Genomic DNA, 18,671 nt, shown 5'->3' with positions numbered 1-18,671 from the left:
AGGGAATTCCACTTCATTAAATCCTTTTAGAAACAAATGACTAGAAGCAAAAATTCCATGGACAGAGAGGAGCCTGGTAGGCTACAGCTATGGGGTTGCAAAGAGTCAGACATGATTGAGCACACAAGCACATACATATACTCCTCACTGCCACTAGTATGTTAAAAATAATGTCTGATCCATGTTTCAACCTTATTTAAAAAGGGTACTCTGAATGTAGCCTTTTAATATAAATAGTCATTATAGGAAGCAATTTGCATAATTCTAGGATTCTACTAACTTGATTCTACTAAAGGAGAGAATCACTTACTAACCTGATGGTTATCAAATTTCATTTAATAGTGTCCTTTTAAATCATTATTATTACTTCCTGCATCCTGGAACTCAATTTCTGGTAAACATTTGGAGTGGATCTGGTAATAACTTGAGACAAATCAATATATGAAATAAGCCCAAAAATTCCATGGAAGAGAAAAAAATTGAAACCCAGTAGTTTGATCTATAGTCTTACTGTCCATGTATATTTCATATAAACACTGGTAGGTTAATTTACACTTGGAATGCCATCAAATGTGCAGAAAGTATTAAAGTTTACTATAGATTCTACCTTTATTAAAATATAATACACCAATTGTAAATGTTAAATAGGTAACTTTTAATCAAGCAATACCAGCTACATATTGAATGCTATAAACATTTTAAACATTTGAAGAAAATACATATTTAAGTGTTCATCTTACTATTAGTAAGACTCTAAACAATGTTACCTTTAAAAGTAAGCAATTAAAGAAATGTATGTTATCAGATAAAGCAGAAGAATAGGTCTTGAAAAGTGTTCCAATGTATACTCTAACCTAACAGAACTTCTTACAAAATGAACATAATCAATACAGTGACCATTTTATATTTAGGTAAACAGTTTACCAGAGCACAAACGGGTTCACTCTTCCTAGTGAAAACAGGGAAAATACATCTAAACCTATTAATGCATCACAACAGTAATTATTTTGGAAACTTAAAAACATACACATTACAAAATGTGTATCTGTAGATCCAGTTTGTTTATCTGTTATCCTATGGTCCAATATAAGAGTCTTAAGACAACTGAAAACTGAAAATAAGAACTTCAGATAGATTATATTTTTCACACATAAAATAATACTTTCTATTGGTCAATATTTTAAAAACTGACTTAACACAGACTTTTTTTTTTGAAATTGACACCATTTTTGTCTCTGCTCCAAAACATGCAGCTTCAAGTCTCTAAGTGAGAAGTTTGAAATACAAAGTCTATAAACATTAAAAAGTATCTTTTAATTTATATATAGAGATCTATATATTGTCAAAACAACAGTTGCTAGATTTTAAGAGATGGCTATATAAAGTAGAATATTATAACAGCTAACCCCATATATCAAGCCTATTTAATTATATCATTTTGCTATTACCACAATTTTTTCCTAAGTGCTGGAGAACATTCTCTGTAGGAAGGAACTCATGCTTTCCAAGGAAATTCTAGAGGTCAAGAGAAGGAAGAAACCAAAAATAAAATGTTACACTAAATCCAAAATTCCATAAAAGTACATAGTTATCAGTACACTTTATTACTAAACCAATCATTGTCAGTTAACTCATTTATCGTATCAATTAATACCATATTTACTTATACGCTTATATATGCTTGCCTGGTAGCTCAGGCGGTAAAGAATCCACCGGCAATGCAGGAGACCAGGGTTCAATCCCTGGGTCAGGAAGAACCCCCAGAGAACGGAATGGCAATCCATTCCAGTCTTCCTGCCTGGAGAATCCCATGGACAGAGGAACCTATCAGGCTACAGTCCATGGGGTCACAAAGAGTGGGAGACGACTGAGCGACTAACACTTTAACTTTTCAAACTTATTTGCCATTAATTTCTACCCCCTACTAGGCATATCACTAAACTCAGTAAATACTGAGATGTGGAAATACTGGATCATATAATTCTATTTTAATATTTGGAGGAAGAGTCATACCATTTTCCACAATGGCTGCACTATTTTACATTCCTATCAGCAATGCATGGGGAAGTTTCCAATTTCTCCACATCCTCACCAACACTTGTTATCTTCTGGTTTTGGCAGGAGGATAACAGTCATTCTAATGGGTGTGGAGTGAATATCCCATTGTGGTTTTGGTTATTTCCCTAATGATTAGTGATAATGAGCCTATTTTCATACGCTTATTGACATTTGCATATCTTCTACAGAGAAATGTCTATTCAAATCCTTTGCCCATTTTTAAACTGGGTTGTTGCTGAGCTGCAGCTATTCTTTATTATATTTTGGATATCAATCCTTGTCAGATAAATGATGTACAAATACTCCCTCCTACTCTGTAGGTTGCCTTTTCACTGTTGATAGTGCCGATGCACAAAGTTTTAAATTTGATGCAGGTTATCTATCTTTTCTTGTCTGTGTTTTTGTCATATCCAAGAAATCAGTGACAAATCCAACAGTGTGAGGCTTTTCCTCTGTTCTTAGATTTTAGTTCTAGCTCTTGGGGTGGTGCTGGGGACCCCAACACAGTACATTTCACTCTCTTCCCAAGTCACCAGGTGCTCAGAACAGTTGCAGTACTTAATTATCTCTCAACTTACATGCTACTATTGTCTTATATTAATTACATTAGACCCTATAAAATACTATTATTCTTGTTTTGTGTAGTATCAGTTGATCTATACACTTTATTCTTCAATTTGTCTGCATCTCTGACCTTTCATCTGAAATAAGTTTCCTTCTTTCTAGAAAACACTCTTTAGTATTTTCTTTACTACAATGGGTCCTCTAAGTAACAAATTATCTTAGCTTTTAATTGAGTAAAAATAAATTTATTTCACATTTACTCCTGAAGACTCTTTTTGTGAGTACAGAATCCTAGGTTGGTAGAATTATTTGACAGCTTCTGTTGAAAATCAGATGTCAGTTTAATTGCTGTACTTTTTTTCCCTCTAGTTGCTTTATAGCTAGCGTTTCTTTTTGTTTTTCAGTTTTCCTATGTGTATGTGTCTGGATGTGCAGGTGAGCACCGCTTTTTTTATTTTTCTTGCTTATTCCCTTATTCATAAAGCTTTGGAGCTCATTAAATGGCTTTGATCGACTTTCAGCAGCTTTGCATGGTGGTCACCAGGATCACATTCAGGCAGTTTTTCTGATGTACTGAGGTCTTTTTATTTTTCCTGATTGGCATTTGAAAGTTTTACTAAATTTCTAATGTTTTATCATTTAAATTTTTTTCAAATACTGTATCTGTTCTATTTTCTCCCTCTTTTTATTTTTTGGTTAAAATTCCAGTTGCACAAATTATTAGAGGTTTTCTTGCTATATCTTTGTTTCTTCTCTTTTGTGTTTTTCACCCCTTTATCTCTGTGCTTCATTCCACAATTTTTCTGACCTTTCCAATTGTCTAATATGCTATAGAACTTATTAACTGAATTATTCATCTAAGTTATTCTGTTTTTCATTAATGGAATTTCCTTTAAAATATTTCCAGTTCTATCCTAAAATTCTTAACCCTGTTCTGTCTCCTTGAACATAGTACATCTGTATTAATTAGCTTTTGCTGTGCAACAATTAACTTTCACAGCTTAGTAGCTTAAAACAATGAGCATCTGTTTAGCCTCTGATTCTGCAGGTAGCAATGGGCTAGACTCCTCTGGGTGATTTGGCTCCCCTTGGTTGGGCTCACTCATGCCTCTATGGACAGCTGCCTGGTTGGTAGGTTACCTGCTGATCTGTGCTAGGTTCTGTCATGCGTTCAGGGGCAGGTGGATGCAGGATGCAATGCCTCGGCTAGCCTCCATGTACAGCTGGCCCTCCATATCTTCAAGTTCTGCACTTGCAGATTCAACCAACAATGGACTGAAAATATTTGAAAAAAAATTCCAGGAGGCTCCAAAAAGCAAAACTTGAAATCTACTGTGCTCGGGCAAATATTTATAGCATTCATATTGTATTTACAACTATTTGTAGTTATTTAGAATTGTATTATTACATATTAGAAATAATCTACAGATGATTTAAAGTATACAGGAGGATGTGTGTAGGTTATATGCAAGTCCCTTGGAAAGCAAGGAGAGCAAACCAGTCCATCCTAAAGGAAATCAACCCTGAATACTCAACGGAAGGACTGATGCTGAAGTTGAAGCTCCAATACCTTGGCCACTGATGTGAACAACTGACTCACTGGAAAAGACTGGGATGCTCGGAAAGACTGAAGGCAGAAGAAGAGGGCAATAGGGGACGAAGTGGTTGGATAGCATCACTGATTCAATGGACATGAACTTGGGCAAACTCTGGGAGATGGTGAGGAACAGGGAGGCCTGGCATGCTGCAGTCCATGGGATCACAAGGAGTTGGACATGACTTGGTGACTGAATAATGCTATTTTATATAAGAGGTTTGGGTGACCTCTAATTTGGTATCTGCAGGAGTTCCTGGAACCAATCTCCCACGGATGCTGAGGGGTGAGGGGCGAGGGGTGACTATAGTCTCTTGTCCTCTAGCAGGCATCCTGGGTATCCCTATGTGGCTGCAGTAAACTTCCGAGAGAGCAGAGTGATCAAAGTCTCTTGAGGGCTAGGCTTGGAAATGGCACAAGCAAGTGAAAAGGTCAGTCTAGATTCAAGTGGTGGGAGAAGAGAATCCACTTCTTGGTCAGAGGAGCGTACAAGTCACACGGCAGAGGGGGCATGGTTACAGGGAAGGAATAACTGTGGCCGTTTTTGCAAACCATCTACCACATGCTGTTATTGTTCAGTCACTCAGTCGTGTCTGACTCTTTTCGACCCCATGGACTGCAGCAGGCCAAGCCTCCTTGTGCATGGGATTTCCCAGGCAAGAATACCAGAGTGGGTTGCCATTTCTTTGTCTAGGGATGTTCCTGACCCAGGAATCGAACCTGTGTCTCCTGCATTGGCAGGCGAATTCTTTACCACTGAACCATCAGGGAAGCCCCAATCTTCTCTTACCCTGGCCCAATAATTCATAGTATCTTGATAGCTCTCTTGTGTCTTCAAGCAGGCACAGTCTTTATATTTATTCAGCTTTTCTAACTATTCGCTGTGGAAAGCTGGCTTTACTCACCCAAACATCTATAAATAGGAACAAGGCCTCATCCATTATTTTATAAACAGGGATTCTATGTTTGTATGTGGTAATTTAAAGTACATACACAAATTCTTTGAAACACCTTTCTTCAAGAGTGTGGATTCACATAGTGACTTGCACCTGACAGAATGTGGTAGAAATGATGGAGTATGACTTGAGGGTTGGGGTCACAAAAGACACTGCAGCTTCCAGCTTGCTCTCTCTCTGATGGCTCTTGCGCTGAAGGAGCCAGAGGCCATGCTGTAAAGACACTCAAGCAGCCTACAGCAAGGCCCACGTGGTGACAAAGAGAGGCCCCTGCCAACAGTCATGGGAAGAAGCTGTCTCAGGAGCAGGTCCTCCAGTCTCAGTCAAGCCTCCTGATGACTACAGCCCATGCCAGCACTTTGATGCAACATCACAAGTCACAAAGCTAAAACCACCTAGTTATGCCATTCCTGAATTCTGACCTGCAAACTAGGTGATGATAAAGATTGCTTAAGTCAATTAATTTTGTGGTAGCTAGTTTTGCATTAACAGTGAACTAATACAGTATGCTTGTTTTAGCTTTTATAATATTATCTTATTATTTTCAATATAATTTTTATTTGAAAAGGAAATGGAATCCACAGCTTAAAATGTTTACTATTTAAATATGAAAGATATGACTGACTTACCTCTTATTGCCTGTTTTACTCCTAACTGGAAGCAGAGTTTTCCAAAACAGAGGAAGTCATTTCCACAATCGTATTAATAGATAAGCCATTCAGAAAACCTTTATGATTTACTCTTACTTCCTGAAGAGCATCTATAATGTGATCTCTATGCCAAAGGAAAACATACATGAGCATTTGTCTTTTCCAAAGTAGCACATTCAAAACATGGCTAAGTTATTGAAAGGAACTGTAGTTTTATACAAACTTTTAAAGCCAGTTAAAATATAACTGTAGTCATTACCTGCTAACTTCTGGATGTAGTTCAGCCAGTCTCTTCATGATCTTGGTAAAACTACGCAGGTTCAATGTATTTGGAGGTATGAATCGAATAGGTGTATCAGGTAATAATTTAGTAGATTCAATCTGTTTACAATTCTTCTTTACACTCTAAATAAACATTTTAAAGTTTTATTTAAATCAGTGATGATTACAGAGGCAATTCAGCCTATTCTGAATTTAAAAGTTACAAATAGTAAAATCAAAATTTCTAAAACATTTACTTTGAGATTATTTTTTTCCACCCAGTATATTTACTTGAAATGTATTCAGGGCCACTTATTTTAAAAAATGCCAAACACAGGGCAAGTATATGGGCTATGTTGAAATTAGCCTTTTTCAAAAAGGATTACTCATCTGACCCACAGGTCTCAGAAAATAATGTTAACTATTTTCTCAATTTTCCCTAAGATAGGACATAACTGGTTCTAGATGCATAGGAGAGAGGTTCATTCATTACATACAATGGATATCTTAGGCTTAGGGCATGAAGGCTTCATTCTTTTACCCAACCGGACAGAGAAAGGCTAGTCTACATGGTAATTATATATACATATTTATATCTTATAATCTGTGTCTTATTTACTAAACATTTAATGAACAATCTATATGCCCAGAACATGCTGGGGAGGGGGGAAATTAGTGCTATAAAATAGAACCATCAGTTATATATCTTATAATTAAACTGAAGAGACAAAATTAAAATGATCAATTAATTACTATTAACCATCCAAAATATCAACTACTTCTGCTTCACTGACTATGCTAAAGCCTTTGACTGTGTGGATCAAAACAAACTGTGGAATATTCTTAAAGAGATGGGAATACCAGACCACCTTACCTGCCTCCTGAGAAACCTGTATGCAGGACAAGAAGCAACAGTTAGAACCAGACATGGAACAACCAATTGGTTCAAACATGGGAAAGGAGTACATCAAGGTTGTATATTGTCACCCTACTTACTTAACTTATACGCAGAGTACATCATGCAAAATGCTGGGCTGGATGAATCACAAGCTAGAATCAAGATTGCAGGGAGAAATATTAACAACCTCAGATATGCAGATGATACCACTCTAATGGCAGAAAGTGAAGAGAAACTAAAGAGCCTCTTGATGAGGGTAAAAGAAGAAAGTGAAAAAGCTGGCTTAAAACTCAACATTCAAAAAACTAAGATCATGGCATCTGGTCCTATTACTTCATGGCAAATAGATGGGGAAAAATGTGGAAACAGCATCAGGTTTCATTTTCTTGGGTCCAAAATCAACGTGGATGGTGACTGCAGCCACAAAATTAAAAAACGTTTACTCCTTGGAAGAATAGCTTTGTCAATCCTAGACAGTGTTTTAAAAAGCAGAGACATCACTTTGCCGACAAAGGTCCATACAGTCAAAGCTATGGTTTTTCCAGTAGTCATGTATGGATGTGAGAGTTGGATCATAAAGAAGGCTAAGCACTGAAGAATTAACATTTTCAAACTGTGGTGCTAGAAAAGACTCTTGAGAGTCCCTTGGACTGCAAGGAGATCAAACCAGTCCATCCTAAAGGAAATCAACCCTGAATATTCACTGGAAAGACTGATGCTGAAGCTGAAGCTCCAATACTTTGGCCACTTGATGCGAAGAGCCAATTCACTGGAAAAGACCCTGATGCTGGGAAAAATTGAGAGCATGAAAGGGGGCAACAGAGGATGAGATGCTTGGATGGCATCACTGACTCAACGGACATGAGTTTGAGCAAACTCAGGGAGATAGTGAAGGACAGGGAAGCCTGGCAAGCTGCAGTCCATGGGTTGCAGAGTCAGACACGCCTTAGTGACTGAACAACAACAATGCAAGTAGGCTATCAATTGTATGAAACCACTGTACATCCCATAAAAGTTCAACAAGGAAAGAGTTGACACTTTCAATCTAGATGAAAATTCATGGTAAGATATATAAAATATTAGATCTCCCAAATCACAATGTTATATATTTTAAATATTTGCCTATTGCCTTATCTCCTTCATTAGATTTAAGCTCTTTGAGTTGACCAGTCGTGTCCAACTCTCTGTGACTCCATGGACTGCAGTCTACCAGGCTCCTCTGTCCATGGGATTTTCCAGGCAAGAATACTGTAGTGGGTTGCCATTTCCTTCTCCAGGGGATCTTCCTGACCCAGGGATCGAACCTGAGTCTCCCGCATTGCAGGCAGACACTTAACTGTCTGAGGCACGAGGGAATCACCTTAACTCTTTAACAGCACAGATTTTTGTCTGTTTTGTTCATTGCTATTTTCCCGCTGCCTGCAATAGTGTACACAGTTGGTATACTATTTGCTAAATAAATCATTCTGATATAATAGTTAGATAGCAGTTGAAACCACAGAGAGGGTGGGTTTTCCAAGAAAGCCAAGTTACTAGTGAATAACAGTTTGTGGTGGTGGTGTGTGTTATTCAATGTCATGTCCAACTCTTTGTGAACCCATGGACTGTAGCCTCTGTCCATGGGATTCTCCAGGCAAGAATACTGGAGTGTGTTGCCATTTCCTTACGGACTGAGTACACTCTCCATGACAGGTATTGTTCTGTATTAAACTCATTTAAAGCTCACAACATTCGTGAGGCAGGAAAACTTATCCCCATTTTAAAACAAGGATGCTCAGACACAGAGGGTGGTAACTTGCCCAGCCCATGATGAGTAGGTAGTAAAGCCAGGTTATGAATCTGTTCTTCTTAATCATCACTCTCTACCTCTTGTTATAGACAATAAATATTTTATAAATGAATGAGTATAATGAAAAAATGTTAAGAATCTGAGAAGAAAGGTGACAGGAAGCTGCTAGAAAAGTAAGAGTACAATTTAACAAAGACGCAGTAAGAGCTGCCCTGTCCATAGACTCGAGGACAGCAGACTTCTGGCCTAGCCCACGGTGCCCGATTTACAACACATGACCTTCCCTCTACCAGCTCCATGGCCTGCTGCCTCTGCTGACAGGACAAGAGTGCTGTTATTACCTGAACCCATGAACACCAAAATCAGGCTGGATCAGATTCCCTGTCTAAAGAATGTGGAACTGGAACACAAAGCAAATGAGTTAGTTAAATGATGACAGGAGCTTGAACTGAAAAATACTGTAGTCAGAATTAAGCAAAATAAAGCCTCCTGGAGGGTGAGAGAAGTCATGAACAGACAGAGAAAGCCAGTGTGCAGAGAGAAGCAGAAGGCACTTCCAGGGATGTAGAGGCAAGAGACCAGGTGAGGGGCAGGTAGGAGCCACAGCTCCCAAAGGTCCAGCTCAAGTCCCCCTGTATCCCAACTGTAGTCTGTTTCCTTCCTTCCTATTATGGATTGAAGTTAAACACCAAGAAACCCATCCTAAACACCAAGTGTCATTAAATGAAAGGAAAAGAGTTTAAAGAAAGGAATGACCAACATCAAATGGGCTAAATGGTCAAAAAGAAGGAAGATAGGGAGAAAGACCAATCATAATGTCACTATTGACTATAGAAAGAACACTATAAATAAAATTTTAAGAGACTGAAGTCAGATTATTACGATGAAGAAAAGGAATAACCAAAGAAACCCAGACATTGGATATAACTACTTGTTTGGGAGGTTTGACAGGAAAAACACAGAACAAATTAAGGACGGTCATGTCAAAAGAATGAAAAGTCAAGTGGAAATGTTGGCAGGATTAGGAAGAGCTGTGCATAACTCTAAGTGGAGAAAGGCCTATGAGTAGAAACAGAGTCACTAATGGTACAGAAAAACAATGGCATAACTCCAGGAATTAGTGGAAAGGATGGGATACAGACACAGAGAGAAGAGATCCCTTTATCTTATTTTCAAGGGAAAAAAAAAACTAAATTCATTTACTCAACAAATATGTTTTCCTTTCATCCATTTATTAAAAAGGAATTTTCTCTGATCTGTAGAGTCCAGCTAACTACAGTAAAAATCCAAGTAGGATTTTTTAATGGACAGTGACAAGCAGAATTATGAGACTTATGGGCAAAGACAGTGGAATAGCCCAAACAATTCTGGAAAAGAATAAAATTGGAGGACTAATTCTACTTGATATCAAGACTCATTGAATGCTATAATAATCAAGATATGTAGTACTAGTGGAAAATTTGAGAAAGAGGTAGAAAAGACCACTCTAGAAATAGACCCACACAAATATGGTCAACTGATTTTTGACGAAGGCACAAAGATAATTCAGTGGAGATCAGCTAATCTTTTCAACAACTATGCTAGAACAATTCCATACACAAAACAAAAACACAAACCAAAAGCCTCCTCAATTTATATTTCACATATCATATAAAAATGAACTCAAAATCTTTGTGACCATGGGTTATGCAGAGGTTTATGTAGAAATGTAGAAACAACACTAAAAACGCACTTTAAAAAACCTGATTATTGCAATTTATCAACATTTAAAACTCCTGCTCTGAGAATACACTTAAAATAATGCAAAGTATAGGCTAGGAAAAGTATTTGAAAATTTCATATCTATCTGATAAATGATTTATCTTCAAAATATGAAAACCTCTTAGAACTCAGTAATAAAATGCATAAAGCTAGGTGAAAGAAGCCAGACTAATAAGGCTATATAATATTCTATTCATAGGATATTCTATAAAAGGTAAAATTATATTAAAAGGAACAGGAAACAGAGCAGAGCACACGAATGTTTTGAAATGACGGAACTGATCTATATCTTGATTGTGGCAGTGGTTACATGCCTATGTACATATGTCTAAACTCAAGACAGCAAAAAGAGTGAATTTTATTGCATGTAAATTAAGAAAGAAATCTATGGCATGCCTATAGGATGCCAGGTATATTCTTGAGCAGTACAGAGATAAGAATGAGTAAGCTTCCACTTTATCACCTTCCATGTGCCATTTAAAACCTCAACAAGGTAAAGAGGAGAGCACACATAATAAAAATGACTATATTTTATGGTTTTAATAATTATGAGACAAGGTTAGCTATGAAAAATAGAGAATGACGAAAGTGTAAGTAGCCACTTACAGAGTACTACTGTCCAAGATAAAGAGATAAAAGACTGCACAGAACTGGCAAAGAGCCTAGCTAAGGAGAAATGAGTTTCTCTGCAGCAAGGTCTGCAAAGACCTGTTTCCTCCAGGAGCAACTGGAGTTGTACAGAAGCAGCCTAGTCCGGAGTCAACGTTAGAAACTATTCAGATTAACGTCCTTATTCCCATTTCATGATGCTGTCCTAGAGTTATTTGTCTACAGAGTTTCTTATTGAAATATAGCATACGAGACAACCACTTAAGGGCTTGGTAAAGAAAACTAACCTTTTGGTCAAAAGGGAAGAACTCACTGTCTTGCTCAGACCCCAGCTGTCTCGGCCGAGTTCTGGGCAATCTAGAAATAGAGGAGGGTGAGCTGATTTCTTTGCTGGTGCTTTTTTCCGAATTACTGAAACTAACTTTATTTCCATTTTTGGAGGAAAGTGGTGATGTATATTCTCCAGGAGTTTTGACAAGCCGCACATTTACTGATTTCCCATTTATTTCTATACCATTCATTTCTTTCACAGCCATCTTTGCATTACTGTTTTTTTTAAAAGCAAGAGATGCATATCTAAAACATAAAAGCAGAAAACCAAAAGGTTCTTGTTAATAACTTTAAATAGCCTTAAACATTATTGTGTAATAATTGGCTAGTGTGTATCTTTCACAATAACTATTGGTCTTAAAAATAAAAAAGTCACCGCACTTACCTTGGGATCAGGAAGAATACTTAAAAGACAACTAAATAAAAAACAACTCAAAGATGGAAAATAAAACAGCATTTCTTCTGAATTATCGATTAATTTTATATAAAAATTTAATGTAAAGCATTTGCAAAGTTCATACATGACAGAGTTACTACACAGATTAGTGTTCTCAGGACAATTAGTTATCCACATTAAAAAATTAAAATCCCTATATACATAAATGTGTCTGAGAGATACACTGAATACATTGAAGGCTTAAATGTGAAAGGAAAAATTTAAAAACATTTAGCAGAAAATAGAAGAGAATGTCCTATGGTCTTGTACTGAAAAAATACGTAGTCCAAAAAGAGTTGGAAAATCTAACCAGAATTTTAACTTTCTAAGTGAGAAGGCTGGGCAAGAGCCCTTCTTCTGAAAGTGTCAGCTCTAGACAGTGTAAATGCAAGAATATATATCAACTCTGAAGGGCAGATGTCTTCAAAAGATGGGACCATGATAAATCTTTGTAGCCTCCTTATATTTTTGTATTTAATTATATTTCCTAAATTTTCATACAGAATGTATAATACTTCAAGGAATAAAAATACATAGTTTCTCTTTTTCAAAGGATTCAATAAGACACTAAAAGAATCTTTCACATCAAGTATAATAGTAATAATACTCCTAGGAGCACAACACTACTTTTAATATACTGAAATATATTAACATATTAATAGGTCAAAAAAAGCATATGATCTTAAGTCTATACATTTAAGAGAAAATGAAACACTTACTTTTAATAAATTTCAACCTAACTACAAATGGAATCCTTTTAAAATGTATTTTAAGTTTTCATATCTGAAATAAAAAGCTATATACTTTTTTGTGATAAAACACTAAAGGCATTTCCATTAAGCTATCACCATTTTTATTTGATACTTTTGAATGCTCTGATGTCACAAAAAAGGAAGTAGCAACATATGTATTAGAAATGACTATCTGTAGAAAATATAGTCGTCTACCTAAAAAATAAAGTATCAACTGAAAAGTAATTAAAATAATAAAATTGAATATAATTTTCTGAGTGTCCATTACATGCCAGGCATTATTTCTAAAGGCTTACTTATTTACTTCATAACAGTTTCACAGCAATGCTATGTAGGTCCCATCATTATCCTCACTTTATAGATGAAGAGTCTGAGATACAGAGAGGTTAAGTAACTTAACCAGCCTTATTCATCAAGGTGCTGACGGAGCTGGGAAGTGAACCCAAGCCACCTAACTGCAGAGCCTGTTCTCCTAACTAACATACTCTACTGCCCCCACGAAACGGGAGGAAACAAGGTAACTGCAGAAAACCCAGAAACCCTCCTGTATCTCATTAGTAACACGTAAAAAAGTATATGAAAGACAGACTTGATTAAGAAGAGCGCCCATTAATGACTGCAGCTATCTGTCAATGTGTATTCCTCTTCTGGGCTGTCAAAGTGTTAGAATTAATCGCTTGGCTGTGTCCGACTCTTTGTGACCCCATGGACTGTAGCCCACCAGGATCCTCTGATTATGGAAATCTCCAGGCAAGAATACCAGAGTGGGGTGCCATTTCCTACTCTGGGCTGCAAAACTCCTGGTTTAATCACCAAAGTGGTTGACATTTAGTACAGAGAAGACCCCTGATTAGACCTACACACACCAGACACCCAGTAAAGGTACATTTATTGAATTTGGGAAACATACCTGTAATTAGGAGAAGAGTCATAAATTGAAATGTCAGAAATTTCGTATTTCTGGAAATAAGACCTTAAATCAGCCTAAAAGAAGATAAATAAAAGTTTGTGAAAGGCAGAACAATCAAAATATGAACACTGATAGATCTGAAAGTGAAGCTCACAAAATAAATCCTGGCATACCTCAGACACTGAAGGGCAGAGACCACCAACATGTATCAAGTAACCTTTATCTCTTCGTAAGGGTTCCACATTCTTTATTTCTGCTTGTAGATAAACATGATATACAGCAGAAGATAATCATTATTGTATCAATATTTTTGAGAGAATGTAAAAATTGTTAAAGATTTCATTTTTTATTATCACAGAGATTATTATAAAGCTATTAGCAAATATCAGTACTAGGCTAAAGAGTAATAGCCTGAAGTATAGTTTAAAAATATCTGGGATTTAATCATACCATGTTAAAAATAAAGAGGTTGGATTGGTTGATATTTAGTCCCTTGTGGCTCAAAAATGGATCAATAACATCTAATTAATTACATCAACCACTAAAAAAAGTATCCTCCATTTATCTCTGATTCAGAGAGTGCTATCGAGGATGTTGGAGTGCTATCCAGGATGCTCTGTGTGGATGCTGGTGAGGGCTCTCTTTACATACATTCCTTTGCTAGCAAAACATCATACTAGGGAAACCTTTAAATCAGACAAAAATATCAACAGCAGGTATTATTTTAAAAAACATAAATATTGGAATTATAGATTCATTTGATGACATTTTCATGATTTCTATTTTGAAGCAAACCTGGTCTGAAATCAAAAAGAATTTAGTAAACTGAGATTCTTTCAAGTTACCACCAAAATCTAAACCTGGCGCATAGAGGGTGAACAATAAATATCTGAGGAATAGATTCTTAGAGTAGTTCTATTTGCGATTTATAACTATTTATGAAATAGGGTATTGGTAAGTTTTATTTTTTCATTAAATAATAATAGTAGCATAACACTTCTTGAGTGCTTTCCATGTTCATGCAATATGCTAACACTTTATATGCACCATCTCTTGCAATGCTCAGAGCTACCCTGTTAAGTTGCAACCACTACCATGTCCACTTTCCAGATAAGGATACTGAAGTCTTGGAGTTTACACCACAAATCCAATAAGCGGTGGTGCTGAAATTTAGGCAGAATCCTTCATCTTTAGGCAATTAATACCTAACCTTCTTCATTAAGTTACTTTAAGTTGTTATAATCTCTTTTGTTTATAATGTACTGTATAGACAGAATGAATTACTTATCTTTATAATTTTACATTGGGGTGTGGAGGGAGCAAGGAGCTACAATATAGTAGAAAAGGCAATAAATAAGAATCAGGAGACATACATTGTACCCATCACCTCACCTTCACCAGTTTAGCCTATCTACTAAATACCCCATGGGTAGAATGCTGTACCTGGCACTGGGCATAGGCAGTGAACTAAACCTCACTGAGTTGATATTTTGAGTGTTGGAAGGCAGTTAAAATATCAAGTAAGCAAACTACACAGCATTTGGTAAGTGATACAGAGAAAAATAATGCAAAGAAAGAAAAAAGTACTTACAATAAAACTAGACAATATGATGCCATTTAAACTATATATGTATATTAAACATAAGGATAAAGAAACACATTGAAGAATGGTAATGAATATTAGTAGTTATTGCAGCTTAGAGACACTTCAGATAATTTTAACTTTTATATTTTGCTTAAAAATCTTAAACATTATTTATAAAACAGGGAAAAAATAAAAGTATCCTATTATGTCAAAAGAACAAAAATCCACAGAAATATATAAAAGAAATAGGAGAAAATAGCATATAATTAGAAATGACAGAGAGGCAGTAATCTCAGCTACTAGAGGAAATTCCAACCTTCATAAGCAATTAAATGCCATCTAAAGATGAAAACATGTTTGAAGTGGACTAAGTTATTAGCATGTGGCAAGCAAACGGGAATAAAATGTTAAAACAGTGTGCCCCCCCCCCCCCCCCCCAAATAATACAGAAGAAGGTAAGCACTATCTTATGAATGAGCTAGGTTAGGGTTTCTTAGTAAACTTTTAAGAACCAACCAAGTGTAAACTTCCGGTCCCCTTTGTCTTGTTCTATCTGATTTTCTTGTATGCCTGAGAAGTCTGCTCCAGTCAGGTTCTCTTTAGCGTCAAACCAGTCTTCATTTACTTCTCGGCAATTTTTGCAGTCTGAGAAATTGAACAGAATTAGCAATGAGTTATACATAACGTTTAACATTGGGATGTTACCTGAGTGATCTGCCTCCCAGTTTTAATTAACATGGATTCCTAGCTTATTCAAAGTCTTACTTTCCTGATTACAAAAAATTATTTATTTATGTCTGGCTGCACTGGGTCTGGGGCTGCCTGTGGGCTTTCCCAGCTGCAGTGGGCAGGGGCTCCTCTTCACTGTGCTGAGCAGGCTCCTCACTGTGGCGGCTTCTCCCGCCGTGGTACACAGGCTCTAGAGCTTGGGTTTCGGCAGCTGAAGTACATAGGTTCAGCTGCTCTGCAGCATGTGGGATCCTCCCAGGCCACGGAGCAAACCCCTGTCCCCTGCACAGGCAGGTGGATTTTTAACCACCGCACAACCAGAAAATTCCCATATTTTTATGACTTTTAATTACCCTTTACTGAAGAAGAAACAACTTTATAAACAGAATAATAGTAAACATCTGTAAAAAGGGGTTAAGCAGTGCTACATGTCTTTATTTCATTAAAAATTGAATTAATGATCTTTCTGGAATGATCATAATCTTTTCACAGAGAAAACTTAAAAAAAACAAACCAAAAACCACACAGTTTACAGAGATATAAACTGGACAGAAAAAAGAATTTTTGAATTGGAAAACATGAATCAGAAAAATAAGTCTGTATTATTATTTGGCATTGTCAGATATATTAAGTAACCTTAAAGGTATCAAGTAGATGTAATAAGAACATACTTAACATTCATAATCAGAATTTTGTCACTCAGTTAATTAAAAAGTTTAACTTAATAGATGGGCAGAAGGGATATTTTAAATTTTATTATTTACTTTCTGGCAATAACACAAGACAAACATTTTTATACTAACCTTTATCATCAAGCTTTAGTTGACTCAAGTCTACATCTATATCACCATTTTTTGAACCACCCTTTTCAGGTGATTTATTTTGTGTAGGATGACCATTGTCAAGTAACAGAGATGTCTGAGGATTAATAACAAAAACAAAAATAATAAATAAGGACTAACAGTTATTATGTACTCTATGTGACAGGTACGCTTTACTGGCATTATTTATCCCTCACAATAAGAAAGGCTAAGAGACAAAATCATTACCAACCCAATTCACAGATGAGCAAACTGAACCTAAGTAACCTGTTTATTTAGTCTTATGTCTGTCACACACAAGAATTATGATTTGAAACTAGCTATACAGTGGAAGCAACAGTTAGAACTGGACATGGAACAACAGACTGGTTCCAAATAGGAAAAGGAATATGTCAAGGCTGTATATTGTCACCCTGCTTATTTAACTTACATGCAGAGTACATCATGAGAAATGCTGGGCTGGAAGAAGCACAAGCTGGAATCAAGATTGCCAGGAGAAATATCAATAACCTCAGATATGCAGATGACACCACCCTTATGGCAGAAAGTGAAGAAGAACTAAAGAGCCTCTTGATGAAAGTGAAAGAGGAGAGTGAAAAAGTTGGCTTAAAGCTCAACATTCAGAAAACTAAGATCATGGCATCCAGTCCCATCACTTCATGGCAAATAGATGGGGAAACAGTGGAAACAGTGGCTGACTTTATTTTTCTGGCTCCAAAATCACTGCAGATGGTGATTGCAGCCATGAAATTAAGAGACGCTTACTCCTTGGAAGGGAAGTTATGACCAACCTAGACAGCATATTAAAAAGCAGAGACATTACTTTGCAACAAAGGTCCATCTAGTCAAGGTTACATGGTTTTTCCAGTGGTCATGTATGGATGTGAGAGTTGGACTATAAAGAAAGCTGAGCGCCGAAGAATTGATGCTTTTGAACTGTGGTGTTGGAGAAGACTCTTGAGAGTCTGTTGGACTGCAAGGAGATCCAACCAGTCCATCCTAGGGGAGATCAGTCCTGGGTGTTCATTGGAAGGACTGATGCTGAAGCTGAAACTCCAGTACTTTGGCCACTTGATGCGAAGAGCTGACTCATTGGAAAAGACCCTGATGCTGGGAAAGATTGAGGGCAGGAGGAGAAGGGGACAACAGAGGATGAGATGGTTGAATGGCATCACCAACTCAATGGACATGGGTCTGGGTGGACTCCAGGAGTTGGTGATGGACAGGGGGGCCTGGTGTCTGCAGTTCATGTGGTCACAAAGTCGGACACGACTGAGCGACTGAGCTGAACTGATACAGTGACTGCATGTGAGGTGGTAGTGGTTTAGTCACTAAGTTGTGTTGACTCTTGCGACCCCATGAACTGAAGCCTGCCAGGCTCCTCTGTCCATGGGATTTTCCAGAATTCCAAAAATACTGGAATGGGTTGCCATTTCCTTCTCCGGGGGATCTTCCCTGACCCAGGGATCGAACCCAGTTCTCCTGCATTGCAGGTGGTCTCTTGCATTGCAAGCGGATCCTTTACTGACTGAGCTACCAGGGAAGCCCCTGTATGTGAACACTATCATTATTTAGCAAAGTGTTACATTCACACACTAGAAGTACCTGAGATGATTTTTGGAGGTATGCATGTAAGTATTTTTCACATTGATATTTAAGTTATATGTTTAATGTATGCTTATTTATACCTTTTTTTAATGGGGAGTCTAATATTTCTTTTCCACACATAAGTTACTCTTCACATATAATTTTTTTTAAAAGGAGAATCATTTAAAAAAAATATAGAGCAAACAACATTATAGGTAATACAAGACTAAGAAAAATTATGAAGAGGTATGTAAGTAGCTGAAATTTAGAAACATTGCATACTTTCATGTATAACTTAATGAGACAAGTATTAAAAAGTAATCCTAACTTAAAGAAGATATTGTTTCAGAATCAAAATTAAGATTATAAATGTTATCCCTG

General features: G+C 36.8%; 1 protein-coding gene across 2 annotated transcripts in view; it reads right to left on the bottom strand.

The window, feature by feature from the left end:
* Window positions 1-584: 584 nt before the first annotated feature.
* Window positions 585-18,671, bottom strand: part of RBM44 (RNA binding motif protein 44) — a 28,744-nt gene continuing 10,657 nt past the window's right edge. Inside the window, exons 9-16 of one of the 2 annotated variants that reach the window (XM_020876430.2) lie at window positions 16,686-16,800; window positions 15,670-15,798; window positions 13,742-13,824; window positions 13,569-13,642; window positions 11,428-11,716; window positions 6,082-6,227; window positions 5,802-5,946; window positions 585-1,515 (exon numbers count right to left, since the gene is read on the bottom strand). In XM_020876430.2, the coding sequence (XP_020732089.2) occupies window positions 5,823-5,946; window positions 6,082-6,227; window positions 11,428-11,716; window positions 13,569-13,642; window positions 13,742-13,824; window positions 15,670-15,798; window positions 16,686-16,800 (960 nt within the window). In that variant the 3' untranslated portion in view covers window positions 585-1,515; window positions 5,802-5,822. The remainder of the gene's footprint in view (window positions 1,516-5,801; window positions 5,947-6,081; window positions 6,228-11,427; window positions 11,717-13,568; window positions 13,643-13,741; window positions 13,825-15,669; window positions 15,799-16,685; window positions 16,801-18,671) is intronic. The other variant, XM_020876431.2, reaches the window with a different exon arrangement.

Source organism: Odocoileus virginianus, unplaced genomic scaffold (genome assembly GCF_023699985.2).
Source record: "Odocoileus virginianus isolate 20LAN1187 ecotype Illinois unplaced genomic scaffold, Ovbor_1.2 Unplaced_Contig_5, whole genome shotgun sequence".
NCBI lineage: Eukaryota > Metazoa > Chordata > Mammalia > Artiodactyla > Cervidae > Odocoileus > Odocoileus virginianus.
The sequence above is the reverse complement of the archived record's forward strand: the minus strand, read 5'-3'. Positions and strand labels throughout refer to the sequence as shown.